The 20,485-nt window shown below is 36.2% G+C and overlaps 1 protein-coding gene across 2 annotated transcripts; it reads right to left on the bottom strand.

The window, feature by feature from the left end:
* Nucleotides 1-3,613: 3,613 nt before the first annotated feature.
* Nucleotides 3,614-14,608, bottom strand: LOC106670375 (RING finger protein 207-like). Of its 2 annotated transcripts, XM_024230598.1 has the most exons (18): nucleotides 12,127-14,608; nucleotides 11,917-12,065; nucleotides 11,752-11,858; nucleotides 11,535-11,696; nucleotides 11,290-11,462; nucleotides 11,036-11,227; nucleotides 10,871-10,983; nucleotides 10,689-10,807; nucleotides 10,373-10,624; nucleotides 10,144-10,307; nucleotides 10,006-10,091; nucleotides 9,744-9,947; nucleotides 9,572-9,648; nucleotides 9,377-9,509; nucleotides 9,180-9,242; nucleotides 4,633-4,777; nucleotides 4,358-4,571; nucleotides 3,614-4,306 (listed from the first exon to the last, which is right to left on the bottom strand). In XM_024230598.1, the coding sequence occupies exons 1-18, from the start codon at nucleotides 12,333-12,335 to the stop codon at nucleotides 4,184-4,186; spliced, it is 2,685 nt and encodes an 894-aa protein (XP_024086366.1). In that variant the 5' UTR covers nucleotides 12,336-14,608; the 3' UTR covers nucleotides 3,614-4,183. The 2 variants fall into 2 exon arrangements, with proteins under 2 accessions (XP_024086366.1, XP_014256132.1); XM_014400646.2 differs by lacking the exon at nucleotides 9,180-9,242.
* Between the last annotated feature and the right edge of the window lie 5,877 nt (nucleotides 14,609-20,485).

Below are 20,485 nucleotides of genomic sequence, written 5' to 3'. Positions count from 1 at the left end.
ATCATCCAATAGCTTGTTTGTTTCTTATTTTTCTTCTTCTTTATCTGTCTCTCCTCACTGTTTTAGTCTTTCATACACTTTTTCGCCTCTCATTTCTTTCAGTGGTGGCTTTATGAATTTTTCTTATCGTAATCAGATATCTCTTACATTGAGATCTTTTTTCTTGAGGTCTTGGGATTGATGAACTATTATGATATGAAAGTTCAGTCATTTCTGATTAATTTTTCATCTGCCTAACCTCACTGTTTTAGCCTTTCAGACTCTTTTCTCGCCAACTTAAATGGTAGATTTATGCATTTTTTTAGGAGAATAGCTTACAAAGGTATGAATTTCAATCTTTGAGTGTTTGGTAATTTACAGTCATTTTTTGTCTGCCCACACTCATTGCTATGAACAATCAAACACCTTTTGGCTTGACACCATCATCAGGGTGGTATAATTTTTCATTGCAGTCTGATGTTTTTTATAATGTGAAATTTCCTCTTGAAGACTGCAGGCTGATGAATCTGTAGCTTGATCATTCCGGGTCATTCTGTTTTGGTCTTTTGGCCATCCATTTTGATCTATTTTGAGGTTATCATTAGGACCTATGTTGATTTCACGTTATGAAAAACATATCTGTACAATTGATTTAACAATAAATATAACTAACAATAATAACAATTAATAATTGATATAACTATATATAACTTAAAAATTATCATAAATATGTCTACAGATTGACATAGTTTTTTAAAAATAGAAGATCTCAAATTTCCTTGAAGGCTAACTCAGTCCTAACATTGCCAAGAAGTGTTATAGTATTCGTTTGAACGTTAGAATTATTATTTTACATTTTAGTATGTGGAACATATTTTATTCTTTGTCTGAGTAATTAAGACAATTATTAAAACATTTAAAAATTCAAATTTATGCCTACTTGATATTGAATGTTTTGATGGTCCAATACCAGTCATCACAATCAGAATCATGACCATAAATTCGATTTTATATTCTGTTTTGTTGGTATAATACATTCAATAAATTCAACTTAGGTGGCTTGAGTTATTCTTATATTTGTAGCAATTGAGTGAGGTATGTATTTCTTTATCACATATTTTAATTTGAGCAAAATCACTGGGACGTACGTTATACTCCTGAACGTGAAAGAACTGTTCATATTTCTATCAGTTTTTTCACCGTTTGTTTTTTAAATTAATATCTTACAATCTATTAACCAATGTCTTTGGGTAGTTGTTATTTCTTAAAATTCGAAAAGCTCACTCTTTAACTTCACTCCCAGAAGTATGTGCTGCTTAGTGCTTGTACTCTATATATCAAATTATTAGTACAATTCAGTTTTTGATTAAAAGAGTGTGAAGAGAAATAATTGAAATATCTGTCAGAGCTAATTTCTTTTATATACCACCTAACATGTGCCTGCTGGACTTCTGATTACTTCCATGTTTAGGGCATGAGGGCTAGAATCTTCGGAATGAATGCAAAGTTATGACTTGTTAAATATGCTACAGTTTTCCAGTCTGAGATTATAGCGATTGAATACTATGCCAGGGAAATAAAAAGGCTAGAAATACATTCCTGGAAGATAGCTATCTTCTATGACAGTCAGGCAGCATTAAAGTCACCTCACAAGGTGGAGACAAAGAGTGTTTGGACCTGTTTGGAGGCCTTGGTTGGAAGTCAATGATACTAATGACCTGACTAACTATAACTAATAATGCTAGTGACCCTGGGCATAGAGGCAATGAAAAAGTTGACATGTTGGCCAAAGAGGGAGTGACATGGACTCTCTAGGTCCTTAACCCTACTGTAGCCTAGCATCTTGCCACAAAAAAAGGATATATCACAAAATGGATCCTTAGTGAGTCCAAAACCTGGTGAACAATACCACAGGCATGAGGGACGCGAAGAGGTTCATAGAAGGGCCATATGCAAAACTTACAAAGGAATCAGGAAAGGCAACTGCAGCCGAACCAGGATTCTAGTTGGACTCCTTGCATGGCACTGCTACTTAAGAAATCACTTGCACCAGATAGGATTACAGACAGAAGAAACTGCAGATATTGCCAGGAAAAGGAGGAGTCCGCAGAACACATTTTGTTTTTGAGAAGGGCTATGTAGGTGCAGATTCTTGCAATTAGGACAGGAAAAGCTACAAGCAAAATCCTACACTGAATCGCTGGCAAGGCTATGGAGTTGATTAACAACCTGAAGCTGGCCAGTGGGTTTAAAAAACAGGGGAGCACAATAGATCTACTCAGTTCAAGGTTCAGAAGGCCTTGTGGCCACCTCTTTTATCCCTATCCCTATACATCTGGATAGAGTATAGTGCCACTACTTTCAATTTCATTTAGTAGGGTTAGCATCTTTTATTCGATTTGTCTTTATGCATTAGAACAATTCTGTTTTCCTTGCCAGCTTTCATGGTATTAATTTAAAAATTGCTTAGTTTTCCTAATCAAGTCAATCATTTTCATGTCTTGATTATTTTTCCGAAAGGAAATACCGTTTCTGATTATCCTGCATTATTACTTTTGGCTAATCTGAATTTCTGCCCTTCTGAGCAGTACTCCGTCCCAAGTATTTTGGACTATTGGGACATTTATAAGTTATTGAATCTTTAGTGATTCACAAGTTCACATATTGATGATGGTTCTGCTAAAAACTTTTCTGCCATCTTATATTTTCTTATCTCTGTAGCTATATAATATCAATTGTTTGTTTTTTCTTCGAGAAACTGGTGATAATTAAAAATAAATTATATTAAAATTATTATACAAATTTTGCATTTATTACATTTGAAAATGTTTTAGGTTGTTTAAAATCAATCATTATAGTTTTGTAGAAACATTTATTGTTTCAATATTACATTGGCAGTTTCGTTCATCAATACAAATTATTCATGACAGTATGGCAGTAGGTTAATTTTTTATGTTTTAATGTCAAAATTCGATAAAAGTTTTGAGCCAATTTCTTCAACTCAAATGAAAATCTATATTTTATTAATTAATGACTTATCCCTAGAAGTTCAGAGTACAAGTTATTTGATTTCATAATTGACAAAGAATAATTTAATGCTTAACAAAAACAATACGAATCCTAATTTAAAATGTAATACATTTTCTTGTACGCTGAAAGTAATTTTGACACCCAATTACTCTGCCTGAAAAAATTCAGTATTTAAAGATTGAGCAAATTCATTTTTTTGACTTTCTATTCTTGCTGAAATGACAACAGTTTGGTAATAATTTATTGTTTGGATGGAGTTTTAAGAGAAAGAATATAGTAAAAAAAATACCAATTAAAAACAGTTAAAAAACCATGATCCAATAAATTAAGTATTAAAACAGAAAAAATATCCTACATTTTCTAATTTAACATCTCATGACTTTCAATTCAACAACATCAACAATCAATTTTTAATAAAACATACACATAATATTATAAGTAGACAATTATCGAAACAGTGTAACATATGTATAAACTTAACTTCTCAACATCCAACATTTATCTTATAGCATCTCACCAAATATGCTGCACCCTGTTTTTATATATTACATAATGAAATATGATATGCCCCACTAGATATATTGGCAATAGTACAATCATCAAATGTAGACAATTTTTTTAAAATAAATTATTTTATCCCAACATAGGCCAAATGCGAGTAAATACGCTCCTCTGTCTATTTCTTTTTTTTTTATTTTGTAAGATAAACAACTTTTTGTTGAGACTATATTGAATAAATAAAAATGGAAGCCAATTAATTGACTATAAAGGAAATTAATAGAAGGAAAAAGAAGTCTTATTTTTTTAAAAAGAGCAGCATTGTAACTGATTCTAAAAACACTGTTCAGGAACTCAAAAATAAAATTAATAAACAAATAAAATATAAAATAAAAAGATAAAATTCATATATTTATGTTAATGAGATCATATTTTCAGGTTAAATTTCATTGTAAACACTATAAATTATCAGTAATATATTATCATATATTTATAATATTAAACTCAATTTTATAGTCATATTGTTTATATTTATGGTTTCAATTTAAGCATAATTGAAAACATTTAGGCATTAAAACCCTAAGGATCATATTATAATAGACTAACATTTATATTGGTAATCACAGAAATTTTAAATTTTAAACTTTAAAATCTCCGACAAAATTTTCCTCATAGCTTAAGCAGAGCTGTTATCGGGCATGTTTGTCGTCGGTGGTTTTGGCTTCCTCATTGTCCTCGTTTCTTGAACCGCTGCAACCAGTGTCCGCACAGCTTCTTCATGCCCCTCGAAACTATCCGCCTAAAAATAATAAGACATACAAATTGGAAAAAAATTGTTAATAATTGATACCTTTTTAAGTCCATTGAGATCAAAGGCACCCCTGAAAGACTCCGGATCGTGGCAGAATTTGGAAGAACTGTAATGGTGGTTCCTGCGTTTGGGTGGGAATGTCTCCCATGAACGCTGCTTCTGCATCATACGCCCCTTACCTTTCCCCTTGCCGTGGCCTATCACTACTACAAGGGTCTTCCTCCTATCCATCAAATCCGTAGAAGACCGACGACTTTAAAACACAAATTTGTTAACTCTCAGAGTTGATTTTCTGATATATCTGGATTACTAACCCTGAGCTTGGAGTATCTGGATAAAACACGGAATCTTCAGTGTCAGAATGTGGGTAGACAGCCGGAGGCGTGGCTGACTTATGCACATGAGCACGTGTGTGGATAGTAGTCGCATCAGATATATGTTGATAATCACTGTCCTCATCTACAATATCAAGCAATTTAATGACTAATACGTTACTCATTGTTCTTCTTAAAGAAACTGTCTGTAGACATTTGATGTAGACATCAATCTAGTTGAGATATGGCATCATAATTGCGTAAATTTACTGTTACGTACAATATACAAGACAAAAATTAATTTTTAATACATGTCACATTTAGTAAATATTTTGGAAATACTGTCTTCTTTCACTTTCATTATACTTCTATTAAAAATAATATCGTCAAATTTTATAGAAAAAGTAGGCTATGTTTGTTTGTCTGCAAGTAGTCGAACAGCACTGATCATATTTCTGGGTGTGTCTGTTCTCACTTGATTACATTTCACTCATTTCTGCTACCACTTAGCGCATTGAAGATGATGAGGAGGATGATACTAGGAAATGGGAGGACCCAAAGGGATCACCAATGGTTATTGAGGAAGCTGTAGAATCAACAAATCAAATATAGTCAGAAGTATGTGACACTTGCCGCGGGTGTCACTGGTCATTATTCATCATCAACAAGAAATAAGAAAGGTTATGATGATGATGATGATACTAGGAAACAGATTGAATATTCTCCAAGCACTTCACATGTTTGGCTTATTGTACTTTTCCTAGTTGTTTGGTTCAGTTAAATCAATTCTTCTGTTTAGAGATAGAAGACCTTGACTGTCATTGCTGAAAGCGTTTTTCATGAGTTTTCTTGGTATGCTAGGTTATATATCAAGTGAACAGTTGCTTCGCATTCAAAGATTCTAGCGCTTGTCCATTTTGTTTTGATTGGATCAATTCTGTGGTGGAGAGGGTCTATGTAGATATCCTTTTGGATCCTTCCTTAGTTTTGGGTCTATAGTTGTTGTTGCAGATGCCTTGGCCAGTTTGCTTGTTACCCAAAATTCTTTTGTGTGGGTTTCCATGGATGTCATTACTCCTTAAGGTCTTTGCCCACTAGAACGTATCATACTAGGACCGTAACCATACCGGCACATGCAAACAAATATTCTTTACATCATTTAGTATTAGAAAATGCCCACTACACCGTTCCATCACCGGCCAACACCTTAGCGTGCCATGAACGTTCAGTCAACAATCGGCTGCCGAGAATATTTTGCAGGTGTCGGCACGCTCCCTGTATGACATGTGAACATTGTGCGCATCCAGCCTACTGCGTTGCTGTCCCATTCCACACAAGTTCTTTGCATTTGACGAAGAGATCTGTGTTCTATTGTATTGTGAGTGTTTGTATCGTAATAAAAATGGAGGATGAACAACTAATAGAATAGTTGTTGTTACCCGACTTCGTAGAGATTCGTGACTCCAGTAGCGTCTAGTATTTTTTGTTTTTGCTTTTCCTTTTCCTCGTCCAAAATAATGGCAATCATGGACAATGCTCGTATTGATAATTTTCTAACAGCCATACTTTATTTAACAAAAATCACTCCTCACAATATCTCTACTTAATACAATTGCAAAACTCTTCACAGGTGTTCTATTGGAGAGAATAAAGAATTGGATAAATAAGCACAACCTACTTAAAGAATCGCAAGCAGGCTTCAGAACCGGATATAGCATGATAGACAACATCTTCAACCTGTACAACATTGTAAATATAAAATTATCTGACAAAGAAAGGGTGTACTTATTTTTTTTTGTAGATTTTCGGGCTGCTTTGACAGTATAGAAAGGAGAGCACTATTTTATAAATTATCTACCTACGGGCTATCTACAAAGATTATTAACGTCCTCAAAAGTTATTATGCCGGATCAGATGCCCGAATCTGGACAAAAGGTCTGACGAGTGACTTTGCCTGCGAAATGGGAGTCAAACAAGGTTGCGTACTCAGTCCGGTCCTGTTCGCAATCTTCCTTAACGACCTGGAGGACGAACTATGCGGAGGGGTAATAATTAACGGACGAAAAATAAGGATACTACTACGACATAGTGTTGTTGGCCTCTACACCTGCATCGTTGCAACTCATGATAAGGGATTTAGAAGACTATTGCGACAAGTGGAACCTTAAACTGAATCTGCAGAAATCCCAAATTATGGTCTGTCGGCAGGGAGGCGGAAGACTTAAGAAAAACGAAAGATGGATCTTCAAAAGTGAAAGAGTGGACTGCGTAAACTGCTACAAATACCTTGGTATTAATTTCACTAAGTCCTTGAAGATGAAGCATCACTGCAGGGAGAAGGCCAGCAGCGCTAATACGCCGTTAATAGTCTGTGGCACAAAATAATGACCAACAAGAAGATCCCATAGAGGAAAAGATGGTGATATTCAACAGCACCCTAAGGTCTGTAGTATGCTATGGTCCGCAGGTCTGGGGTTACTTATACTTGAAGGAAATAGAAAATGTACAGAAATACTTCATCAAGAAACAGCTCTGCCTGCCAACTAATACCCCAGACTACATCCTATATTTTGAGTGCTCGGTCACACCACTCTACAGTCACACTTTGAGCCTGCATTTGAAATATATAAGTAAAATACTGAATCACACACCTGACAAACTGACACAGTTTTTGGCTGACAGTAATAAATAAAGGCATTTTATGGCACAAGCAGCTGTCAGAGTTAGGTAGGCTGTATGGTGTAGGAGTAAGTAGGGAAGAACTGAAGTCCTCTAATACCTCGGGCCTGATAAAAAAATGGGAGGAGAGCAAGAGGAAAGACCTGGTAACCCGCGCGAGAAACAGCTTACATCACAACTTACACGCAAGACTGGATTTTCACTTAGGGCGAAACTACATGGAATGCTCTGATATGACAGCCTGTGAGGTTTCTCTGGTCTTGAGGGCGAGGGGTGAATTACTTCAGCTGAACTGCCAACCGTAGAGACAGGATCGCGCCATCATTTGCTCCTTATGTAACCTCAACGTCCTGGAGGACACTCTCCACTTCATGGGAGTGTGCCCCGTTCTGAGAGAGTTCCGCCAAAGGTACTTTGGGAAACTGAAGCTGGATGTAGAAGAAGTCATTGCAATCCTCAATGGAAGGGATAACTGGAGGAAGCTTGTGGTGTATCTCACTCACGCCCTATGGTACCGAAAATACCTGGTTGACCAATTCAATTTTTAAAATCAAAGTTCATTCTAAAGATACAAAAATTGATAAAGCAACTCGACAGACGGCTAAGACCATTGTCAATTTAGCTTTTTCTTTCGAAATGTAAAGTTAATGTAAATACTTTGTGTAAATAAAGCCTTTATTCATTCATTCATTCAAATCACTCCTCACGTGAAAACAAAATTCACAAACGACGTGTTTTTAAAAAAGAAATGTATAACAGTGAAAGCAAGATGGCTACGAAACGTTTTTACATACACGTTACATACGGGTATAGAACGTGGTTCATCCGTTGCAGTGGGCATAGTAGTGACCGGAGCGTTTTTTTTAGTGCCTGATACGATCCTTATATGTTACATTCTAGTGGGCAAAGACCTTAAACAACACTTCTGTCTTCCAAACAGCAAAAACTAATGAGCACGTAGCACTCTTCATATTAACAAGGGCTAAACTGATTCTAATCAGATTTATCAAATTATTCTAGTTCTCCTCTGGTTTTATTTGGATTCGTTCTGAGGTGGAGGATGTTCTATGTTTGATTTTCTCATCCCGATTAAAGGTTTGGTGCATATAGTTGGTGTCGTGATCCACGTTTGGCCAGTTTGTTCATAACCCAAAATTCCTTTGTGCTCCGGCATACAAGATATTGTAAGGTTGTAATGTTTTTCGTTTTGGATTCATTTTAGATATGACATTTTTTATCTGATAATGCTTTTAAGACCACTTGGCGTCGGATTTTATCAGGATTTTTCTGTCAGTGCAACAACTTTAAAATTTTACAATGCACAAGTATAACAATATCCAAGCAAATAACATTTATAACAGCTTGAAAGACCAAGGTGTATTAACCTATTGGGTGTGATTGTGCATATTTTGGGTTATACCTGACCAGGTATATACCTGATTAGGTTCTGTCTCTGGTTTTGGAGCCATCTATATACCATATAATTGTGTTTTATTTTTTCTGATTTCTTCATCTCTTTTTAGTCTGTTAAAAGTGAGGAACTCAGTTTGAGCTGAGGTTCAGTTATCAAGTGTGTTTGGTGAAGCTGAGTTGATCTGATAACTGTAAACCAGTGAGAATAGGCAGAACCAGTAAAACAATGTGTCGATAAGTTCAATTTTAGAGAAACCACTTTCAAACTTCAATTAATGCACTAAATTTATTATTAATAATAAAATGATTTCTAATTAATAATCCTTTTATTCCTTGTATTATACTTTCTTTGAAACTTTTAAAATTTCCATTCATTATTCTTTAAGTACATGTTCAAGGAACGTATATAAATTACAATATAAAAAGATATATGTTTTCGTGAAACAATAACATACCTTTGTCCATTCTTGAAGACATTTTTCTTCTTCTAGTTGTAAATGGGGCTACATCCTTCTCACCTTTAATATTATATATTTGATTTTATGTTTTATTTTGTGATTTGTATTTTTTCACGTTGGGGGAAAAAAAGAAGTGCAGAACAGTTTTAGTGAAAACATTTTTGCATTAAGAAATAAGCATGCTTGGACTTTACCTTGGAACTCTTTGTGCTTTGTGATCGACTTGGATCTCTGGGCAAGTTTCTGTTTGATGTGCTCTTCAAGGTGTTCTTGAATGCACTTTTTCATAAGGAATGCCGCTTCTTCCGATTGCTTTTCACTTGGCCTCTGTAATTTTGAAATATGAATTATTATCGTCAGAAATTTGTTTTCAAAGGGATAGCACATACTTGCATCTGTGTAGCTTGAAGCGTTTTACCACTTAAGCTGTGGTATATTGAGCAGCTTTTGGGCGCCTCTGCCTTCGCTAAAAATTAAGAACAACAGTTCAAGTCTTTAAAAGTTGCCTAGTTAGAACTGTTTAAGAACAACATAATAACTATCTTAGATATAATTTTATACTTTTTCCCGAAGCACCTGAAGATTCTTTTCTTTCTTTGGAAGGTTCTCTGTCTCTTGTGATTAGTATACCACGATCTTCCTGAACAGGAGATTTTTTACGATCTTCTTTTGTCCTGACTTTGTCCATTATATGGCTAAGGACACCCCTAATTCTATGATCCTGTGCCCTGACATACTGATCAGTCTTCGAGTCGTTGCATATATCTAATAGAAAGAAAAAAGTTATAAATATATTTTTGTCTTTTTAAGATTATAAGCTTACCTTTTATTTCTTTTTCTGGTGGCTGAGGTGTTGTAGCTGTTGAATGCACTGCTGATCCCTTTTGAGAACCGTGATCCAGGATGTACCTAAGAATAACAAATAAATTGACTCACTAAGAATGAGATTGACTCAACTTACTTTATATCAGGAGAGTGCATGTTCGTGATGTGATCGATGAGTGTATTGATATTGATCATTTCGTCCAAATTTTGGTTTGAAAGTCGTTTAACGCAAGGCTCTAGTTCTTGGGTGATTGAGGCGAGCTGCTTCACCTCACATCTTATCCTAACAACCTCGCCCATCTATAATTAAAAATTAAAAAAGCAATTAAAGCTAAAATGGTACATGAAAAAACTGTATGATATACTTGGGACTGGAAGATATCCTGTTCAAGCCTGATTCTCCTTAGCTGGTCTTGCCAGAGAGACTCAAAAGAGCCTCTCATCCTGTCCAGTTCCATGTGGAATCTGTGGAGTGTGGCTTCTAACCTCTCACAATCTTTAGAGATATTTGTGTGCCTCTTTGCCAGAGGTTGTACTGCAGCTCGTTTCAAGACTGCCACATCTCTTTGAAGCTGAGTCAATCTCTCTTTTACTCCTGTCACTTCTGCTCCTAGTTCCTAGACCAGTGAAATCTTTCTCTCTCACTTCTATGCCTCTTCGGTGAAAAAAACTAAATAATACCTTCATCTGTGTTTCAAAAGTCCTGCAATGGTTTGTGAACTGCCCTTCATCAAGTGATTTTAATTTTGTAATTTGCTTTTTCTGACTTCCTCCAGGAGTGGTATTTTCTTCAGTGCCACCTGCAGGATTGGGAGATGAATTATAAAAAACTGCTTAATGTAGTTGCTTTCTAAATCGGAAACCTTGGGTAGTTTGAGTACTGGGTATTGGTGGGAGCGGTTTTCCGATCCATGGCTCTAAACTCTGCGCAAACTCGGATTTATAGTTCGTTTTGATCAGGCTTGACTGAAGTGGCCTAAAAAATGTATGTATTTCAAACGTAAATAATAAACTCCTTTATGTAATACCTGATAGGTTGAGAGAGCTGGGATATGCTATTCAGACGGTCGATCATGGCGTAAACAAGATCTAAAAACTGAAACTTTGTCGCCATGCCTGAGAAAGTGTGGCAAAGGATGAGGTGTGCCTGAAGAACTGGAATCACGCTGCTTAAATTGACGAGTTGAGAATGAAGGACTCTTTCTTTGCTCTCGTATTGCCTAAAAAATCAATAGGCTTTAGAACCACTGTCTGAACTTCACGTTCTTAATGTTTATTTTACCTTTGAACCTCAAGTAACATCGCAGCCTGAGTTTTCGCGATAGAGTCCTGCATTCCTTGGCAAAACGAGTGTATTGTGGATTTTTCAGTATTCGTGTTGTGGTGAAGTTCGTCTAGTAACGTCCGGCATGCCACGACCCCTGACCTAACTAAGCCTTGTGTCTCCCTAACCGACTAAATAAGGATATAAGTCGTAACGTGAACAAGGCGAGAAGGTGAACAAGGCGAGAAGGACGGAATACAAACCAAAAGGGAACGTTCAAGATTCTTGCAACCCTGAGCATAAGCCGTGTCGATGTCTACGCAGTGGAGTCTTGCTTCTGAAGGAGTGTCTCGGAAGCAGTTGACACAGAGCATCGCCCTTTGCGAATTGGAAAACATAATATATTGCTCTCCGTGTGCGACACACTAAAAACAAAACAATACTAAAGAATTGCAAAAAACACAAAACCATCGTACTTACACGTCTATGACCATCTTTGGCGCATTTCGACATGTGCACTACATCGTGCGTGGAAAACATCTTCGCTCGGTGGGTGTTTTCTCGACAATGCGTACAAAGCGCCTGGCCTGTATGAAAGTTAAAAGATTCATTTCCGAAACATGGATTTTACGTTTTGGTCTTTACCGCAGGTGCTGCAGAAAAACATGGAAGGTCGGTCTCTCTTGTCGCAGTTGGAACAAGGAGGATTGTCGGTATTGGCCAGGTCGATGAGATGCCTCATCAGTGTGTCCGGCGGAGGCAACTGGCAGTTGTCTTTCAACTGAGTCGTGCTTCTAAATATTAGAAAACACAATAGAGACTCGTCCTTCGAATGAGACGTTACGCAGCACTTACCCGCATATGGGGCAGTTGATTTTGTTGTCCGTGATTTTGTTTTGAAGACATTGGGCACAAAAAGTGTGGTAGCAACTGAGAAGACAGGGTTCAGAAAAGTAGTCCTTGCACAAATAACAGAGCAAAGGGTTTCTCGCTTGTTGTACTGCCTCAAGAGGTCCGGATGTACCTTCGGTGCCCACCATGTCACTACTTGCACAATGGAACATGTTCTTCGAGACCACCCTCAAACCATTACAAATATGAATAAGAATTTAGCAACTAGTTTCTCATTAGGAATCCGCGGCTCATTACTAAGTCTTGATCTATCTTGATCTAGAAATCGCCACCATCGGAAGATATATCAAACTCAAGACAATAAACAACAACAAATAGTTATTGAATCAGTATTAATTATCCCGTCCGTGATATCTTCACTAAAAAAAATTTCTTCGTCCAGTGGGTAAAATATACCGCAAGTTAAAATTAACAATGTCTTTGATCTGAAGTTTGATCATTTCCGGTCATTTACTGCCTAGTCTCGGAGTTTTGGTCTATAAGACATCCGTCTTCATTGACGGTTCTATGTTTAGGCTATTTCAATATTACAAGAAAATATCGATTTTTGGGGCAAACTGACAAAAAGGGACGCTTGCATGTAAGTGAACAAGAAAATAGTGAGATTTCTTCTTGGTGTCTACGGAGTGAAGAGCTTGTAATACGCACACTCCGATCATTTTGGTGGTTTCTCGGTATGTTCAGAGTCGAGTTGGGCTTAAGCTAAAAAGTATTGCAGGAAACTCTCGATTTTTTGGGCAAACTAAAAAAGAGAGAACGCGTGCAGGTAAGCAAACAAGAAATTGTGAAATTTATTCTATAGGTTTGTCAGGCCTGTAGCTGCTAATTTTAAATCTAGGTTATAAGCATGGTGAGGCAAGGCATCGACTCTTTTCAATTTCCTGCTTTACCAGGCAACGACTGAATATGGCGAGAGTCGAAACGCATCTATATATGAATGTTGCGGAGGCAGACCAAAATAATCAGAAACAACATAATTACAGGTTCGTCATCTCGCATAACTCAAAAATGTTCCCAATTGTCACGTATCTTTCGCAGGTAAGAGTTGGGTCAAATCTATCAGTTTAATCATTTTGTATCTGGACTATAAGCACAAGGAAGACAATCATCTATGTTCTGAATTTCTCGCTTAGCAAACCCACTAGTGAAAATGGCAAGATTCGAAACTTAACTGACAGGTCAAAAACGTTCGGGCAGGCAGACCCAAATGTTCGTAAATCATGAAACTACACATAACCCCCATACCTTAAAAATCTTACAATTGTTTCGGCGTGGTTTCGCAGCTATTATTGTTGGATTAACAAAACAAAGAGAGGGACGCTTGGACTTAAGTGAAGAAGAAAATTGTAAAGTTTCTACATGAGGTATACGAAGTGATGAACTTGGCTTTTTATCATGTTTGATCTTGGTTGTAATTAAGACGAGCCCAACCAACTATTTTTTTAAATGTCTTATTTTACAAACACCCTTTTATGATGGCAAAAGCCGAAACTCGTGTGGTAAACTAAACAAGTGTACACAGGCATAACAAAGTGATCGGAAACGAAATAACGACAGGTTCATAACGCAGCAGACATTAAAAATCCATTAGCTTCCGAAGATAATGAATTGTTGGACAAAATGTAAAAAATAGAAAGAGGCAGGTAAGGAAAAAAAAAAAAAGCGAGATTTTTTTCATGGGGGCTACGGAGTGATGAGCCTGCAGTTTGGTCGTATTGGTCATTTTGTTTCTGGGTATTAGCAGTGCAAGGCCAATCAATCATTTTTTTAATTTCGTACTTTACAAACCTGAAGATCCGAAACACATCTGGCAGACCACAAAAAAGTATGGACAAATAGACCGAAATGATCGGAAACGAACTTATCCAAACCGACAAACCTCAACAATCTCACAATTTTGATGCTACAAATCTAAAATCGAGAGTTCACAATCATATAATAACTGTAGCAATACAACCACTGAAAATGGCGAGAAACTGAACAATTCTAACATATTTAAAGGATCGAAAATGGTGAAACTAAAGGATTATCACCTCGTAAAGATCGAGAAAAAAATTCAAAAATATTTTGATGCTGTATGTAACTGTAACTTCTGTATGTAAGAACTGAGTAAAATCGAGAGTTCAGAATCATGTAATACCTGTAGCAACACAACCACTGAAGATGGCGAGAAACCGAATCTGACAGACTACATGATTGAAAAAGACCAAACTAAAGGAGCTAATGGAGGAACTAGCTTGCGAAGCTAATGAATTGTTGGAGAAAAATCTCATTATTGTTTTGATGCCATGTACTTCCGTATTTAAGAACAGTGTAAAACCCTAAAATTCATCTCGTAGATGTCCTGCTAAGACATTTTGCTCAAGAGACTGTATAACCAACAATGAGAACGAATAGACCATTTATTTATTTATTTAATTATTTTTTTAAATTTATCTTATCTTTTAATTATTTGTTTAAATTTATCTTATCTTTTAATTATTTATTTTAAATCTTCTTTCTTTGGGGTATAACAATTTTAGTATTTATAACTAATTCTATCCAGCTGCAATGTAGAACAAGAATAGTATATTTTTTTAAATTTTCAAGTTACACATTACAATATTTTGAATCTGGCACAATTCTGGAAGTGAGGACATTGAAATAAATGATTTTATCATACTCATAATTAAAATGATTAATTGTAATCGTAAGATCGGGTAGGGCCAAAATTATAGGTCTTCCCAGCTGTAAGTTGGTCCTCGCAGAGCCCAAGAAAAACATTAATTAAAAGCCAAAAGAAAAACTACTAGATAAAATAAATACTTCTGCACCAATATAAATTATTTTTTCAACAAATAGTAACACTAGAAAAAACTTACCTGCTATGTTAATTCCTCTTATGGTTTGAATACACAAAAACGAGATTTACACTGTGTGAACTATCACCCAAAGCTTGTAGGTAAATCTATTTCTCAGGAACAAGAGCCATGTTAGATTTTTTTTATCCTAGAGTGACCCAATTTCCGAATATTGACCAGCTGTGGCTGTTATGCTAGAACTATTTTAACGGTTTGAACCCTAGGAAAACGATATAAAGGTGTGGATTAAGAAGTAGTAAGTCGGGTTTAAAGGTCGAAGTGCTCGAAATTAAAAACCTATGGGATTTGCATTTACAAAATAAGTTTATAAGGGCTGTAACCATAGAGGAGGATCTGGACGTGACAACTGGGTCAAACGATTTTCCCTCGAGTTGCGCGTGAGGCCCAAGGGTGGCTCTTGGAGGGTGGTTCTTGGGGGTGGCACCGGGTGTGGGGCGACGTGGACGTCGTTTGTTGTACTAGAGAGGATGCCATCGTAATAAATAAATGAACTTCTCGACCTCCCCACGTACACTAAACATTTCTCAAACTAACCGTTAAACGTAAAACATCAATATTTAATGGATATACACGCCCAATTTGCAAGTTTTTTATTTTATTATATATTTTATTATAGCAAGAAATGTTATATTTTAAGGAAATACAACAAGGATACTTGCCATACGTGTTAATAAAGGCATCCTATGAATAACAATTCTGATGTATGAATGCAAATATATATTTCAAAATGTCTTGCTGTTTTTCTTCATGTTCTTCTTACATTTTCAGTTTTATAATTAACTTAAACAGAATTTAATACATGATTTCTATTATCTATGATTACAGAATATTATGCAAATGTCTCATTTAAAAGTATACAAGGAAGAGGATCATTAATATACTCAAATTTCTTAAAATTTCAATTCTGTGGCAGTTCCAGCGACTGAAGCGTTAGAAAAGAAAGATTGAGGTATTTCCTCCTGGGGTCTGCGGGATGGCCTGTAGTTGGTCGTTTTCGATTATCTTGATCTGACAATCCACATTGTTCAGGTCAGACGCGTTTCAGCTCTTGCCATCTTCAGTGGCCGGTTTGTTAGACAAGAAATTCAAAAGAGAAATGTTTGTCCTCGTTCTGCTTATATCTCAGATCCAAAATGATTGAAACGACCAACCAATTCATCCCTCCGTATTCCCCAAGAAGCTGGGTTTTCGGAAAATTCGAATAAATACGTTTCAGTGTCCCACCTCACCCTCCTTAAACCTCTAACAAACGCTTTAGTATTTCACCATAAACAAAGCACAATTTTGAAAAAGTAGCTGGTTGCCTCACGCAGATCAAAATGTTTGGAAACGACCAAACTACAGATTGCATCACTTATGAGAAGGTATTCAGACCGAATTCTTAGCTGATAAATGCACGTGACAATTATGAGATTTTAGATGTCTGGAAGATAATGAAACTGTATTAGGTCGTTTCCGATTATTTTGATCTGCCTCCACTCTGTTTTGGTCTGTCCAAACTCGATTCGGCTTCTCGTCATTATAAGTGGTTGATTTGTAAGGCTACAAATAGAAAATAATTGGTGCCTTGCCTGTCCCAACTTAAAACCTTGAAGATGGCGAGAAACCAAAACACTTCAAAAACAAGACTAGCAGACAAATGACCTGACTTAAGACTAAAAAATGTATAAACTTTTGTTGCTGCACTTTTTACCCACTGGACGAAAAAGTATTAATTTTACTTATGATAGCATAGAACCGATTATTTAATACTGCTTGAGTAACGAAGCTTGATTTTTTAAAAGTTAATAAGTAATTTTCCAGAGAACATCATAGTGAGATTCTCTTTAGGGATTTTTCGTTTGTGGTTTCGTCCTTCTGATAATTTTGGCCTGTTTATTTTCTCTCTCTCTCTCTCTCTCTCTCTCTCTCTCTCTCTCTCTTTTGTCAAAAGATATAATGAAACGTTGGTTTGCCCAAAATTCAAATAAATAAGATTCAGTGCTTCCATCTCACCCTGCTTAAAACCTTGACCGGTAGAAACGCGTCTGATAGTTCAACTCAGCAAGAATAGAGAGTTTTGGTCTGTCAAACTCTTTTCTGCTTCTCACATCTTAAATGGTAAGCTGCCAAGCAGGCTTATGGCAAAATGAAACGGTGGACGCACTTGCAAAGGAGGCTGCAACATCAGGTCCAACCCTTGACTTCCTAAAGATGACGGGAAATTTTTTTTTGGAAAAGTTGAAAAAGAAATCTGTGGCAAGAAAAATACAACGCATCAAATGTTGGCAATTATTACAGGTCACTGTTCCCTGAGCTCAAGAAAAAACCATGGTTTTCGGAAGGCGATAGCCCAGAAGGAATGTCAAAGGAGTTCTATTCTACTATTTTTTGACTGAAGACAAATCATGGCCTATGGGGTAGCTACAAGAAGAGAATCGGTTTGGCATCGTCTCCGAACTGTCCCACTTGCGATTGCCCTTCAAATCCTTCCCACATAATTTTTGAATGTCCAGAATATGAAAATGAAAGAGTCAAACTGCTAAAAAATCTGAGCAAAGTCCCAAACATTTCCAAACCAATAAACTTAGAATCTGTCCTAATAAGCAACAATCCATCAGCTTTCAACATAATCTATGGATGTCTAAAGTCGATAAACGTTTCTTTTTGATTATCTTCAACCATGAACATTTAGAAGATGAGAAGACGATTGAGCTGAATGAGTGGTGCGGGTGCGCGGCGGGGACCTGGCCCTGGTTGGCCGATCACGCTCGACAGTAAAATGAAAATAGAAAACTTCATGGGTAATATGCCAGCGTAAACCCAAAAAAAAGAAAAAATGGTAAGTTTGTTTTATTGTCGGTTACGGTTGAAGCCGGGTGAGACATGGTACAAAATCTTTGATTTCAAACGGGAATGTTGAAATGGAAAGCTGGCATATCGGAAAATTCGAATAAATACGTTTCAGGGTCCCGCCTCTCCCTCCTTAAATCCTTCACCGTTAATGAACAAAGAGAAAGGGTGAGGCCGATCTGACGTTTTTCGGCATTTTACTTTAAAATCGAAGAAGAGCAAGAAATCGAAAAGAGGGGGTGCTTTGCTGCTCCCTGCTTACACCCTGAACCAAAAGACCAAGCTACAGTTTCTTCACTCGGCAGACCTCAAGTACAAATCTAAACATTTAATTTCTAGCGTCGATCTCGTTTTTCGTTTTGTCCAACAAATAAATATTTTCTTGTAAACATTGATAGCAAGAAGCCGAAACGAGTCCTACAGCGCGGATATACAGACCAAAATGTTAAAAAAACCAAAAGAACCTACAAATATTATACATTGTAGTTTGGTCGTTTTCGATTATTGGTTTGTCTGTTTTGGTCTAGCAGACGCCATTTTCAGTGGTGGGTTCGTAAAATAAGAAAGAAAAGAATCGGTTTCTTTCCTCGCCATGTTTGAAATCAAGACCAGAATGATCGCAAACGATCAAGCTACATTTATTCATTATGTAAGTTGGTTGCTTCTAAGTAAACGATTTTAAACTGACAATTTTTACTGTTTTTAGCTGCGAATGCTGTGACATCAAAACAATTGTGAAATTTTTGATGTCTGACGAGTGATGTGCCTGTGGTTAGTTCCTGCCCGATAATTTTGGTCTGCCTAACACGCCTGAGGCTCTCGCCGGTTATAATGCTAGATATACATAGAAAAAGAATCGATTTACCTCGCCCTGCTTGTAACTCAGAACCAAAACGACAGATACGACCAAGCCACAGGTTTTCATCCATCTTCACTGTGGTTTTATAAAGATAGAAATTAAAGAAGAATTGGTTGGCATGAACCTGCTTATAACCCACAACCAGTGTTTGTAAAGCAAGAAATTAAAAGGACTAAAATGTTCGTAAGGATCACGGTACCGATTTCAAGAAGTAATCTCACCATTTTCTTTACTTCATCTGTCCCCAAATTCAGTTTGTTCAACAAATATTTTCTTGGCAGATTTGATATCGGTTACGGTATAGATAACGGTTAGCTTGAACACGTACGCACCACTGAGAATGGTGAGAAACCGAAACTCGACTGAGAAATCAAAGCAAAGATGGAAGTCATAGGAAAGGACCAAAATAAAGATGAAAATGTGCACACCTCCTACTGATGTCGGAAAGCGAAATGTCTGTCAGACCAAAATGATTGGCAACGATCAAAACGTGCAAAATATCAAACAATGAACACTTGACACTGTACATCGAATATAACGGATTTTCCATTATATACTGTTTTTTTAATGAAAAGATAATTTTTATTGCATATTTAAAAAAAGTGCGTTTTATTTTGAGAACAACGGAAAGGAAATGTTTGATTCCGTTTGTTAATCCAAAGATATGGCCAAATTTAGAAATTCAACTGATCATCAAACTTTATTTTAATTAAATTCACTAATTTCGTGGTCTGCTTGACCAATTAATATATTACAATTAAAACTCAACTCTCAACTAAAAACCTTAATTAATTGTAATTTATTTGAATTAATTATTCTTTTTGTGTGAGGTTTTGGTTGAAATGAAAAAGTTAGTGTCACGAGCGGGATTCGAACCCACGACCTTCGTCTTGACACGATAGCTCAAGTGGTTAGAGCAGCGGCGTATTGAGCCGAAGGTCGTGGGTTCGATCCCGCTCGTGACACTAACTTTTTATTTCAACCAAAACCTCACATAAAAAGAATAATTAATGAAAGAAGTAATTTGGTCAATCAATGTATTTATTTTAACTTTGCCAACTGTGATCTCTAGCAGAATTGACTTAGAAAAGGCAGTATATTTTTTATTTGTAAGTAATAATATGGAAAAAAAGCCCAAAATCTTATCAAATCGGGAAGAGAGATGGCTACTCTATTTAAAAAACAAAAGCTGTCTTGGAAAACCTTGTACATCCTGTGACCAAAGGGTGACTTGTTAAGCTTAAAATAATCTAGACAAATAAATCATAACACTCACTTTATCGATATTTTTATTATTAACAAAATGTGGGTAGAGCATGGAAAACTTGCGACCCCGTTCGATAAAAATATTTAATTAATGAAATTTGTAAGATGATAGTGGGCTGTAGAATATGCTTGCATCTATGAAACTATGCTAAAAATAGCTCAACCAAACGAGTTCAAACGGCTGCACGCGACGAAGTTTGGTTTTCTCTTTATTTATTTACTCCGATTTTATAAAATTTCTTATGACCAACGGACTATACAAACTGCAGTGATTTTGTTTATTTTCAGAAACCAGTCTATATTTGTCATATTATGCAATTTTGTACTGTGCTTGGTAGTATTTAAGCGTGTTATATATTATGTATATTTTTATTATTTGTGTTTATTTTGGTTTGTTTGTATTTATTTCAGTTATATCGATAGCAATATTGTATTGAAAAAAATTATTTAGTTTGTTATTGTTTCATCGATACGTCCGGGATTG

The sequence above is a fragment of the Cimex lectularius genome, unplaced genomic scaffold, assembly GCF_000648675.2.
Source record: "Cimex lectularius strain Harlan isolate CLEC.00 unplaced genomic scaffold, Clec_2.1 scaffold61, whole genome shotgun sequence".
Classification (NCBI taxonomy): Eukaryota; Metazoa; Arthropoda; class Insecta; order Hemiptera; family Cimicidae; genus Cimex; species Cimex lectularius.
The sequence above is the reverse complement of the archived record's forward strand: the minus strand, read 5'-3'. Positions and strand labels throughout refer to the sequence as shown.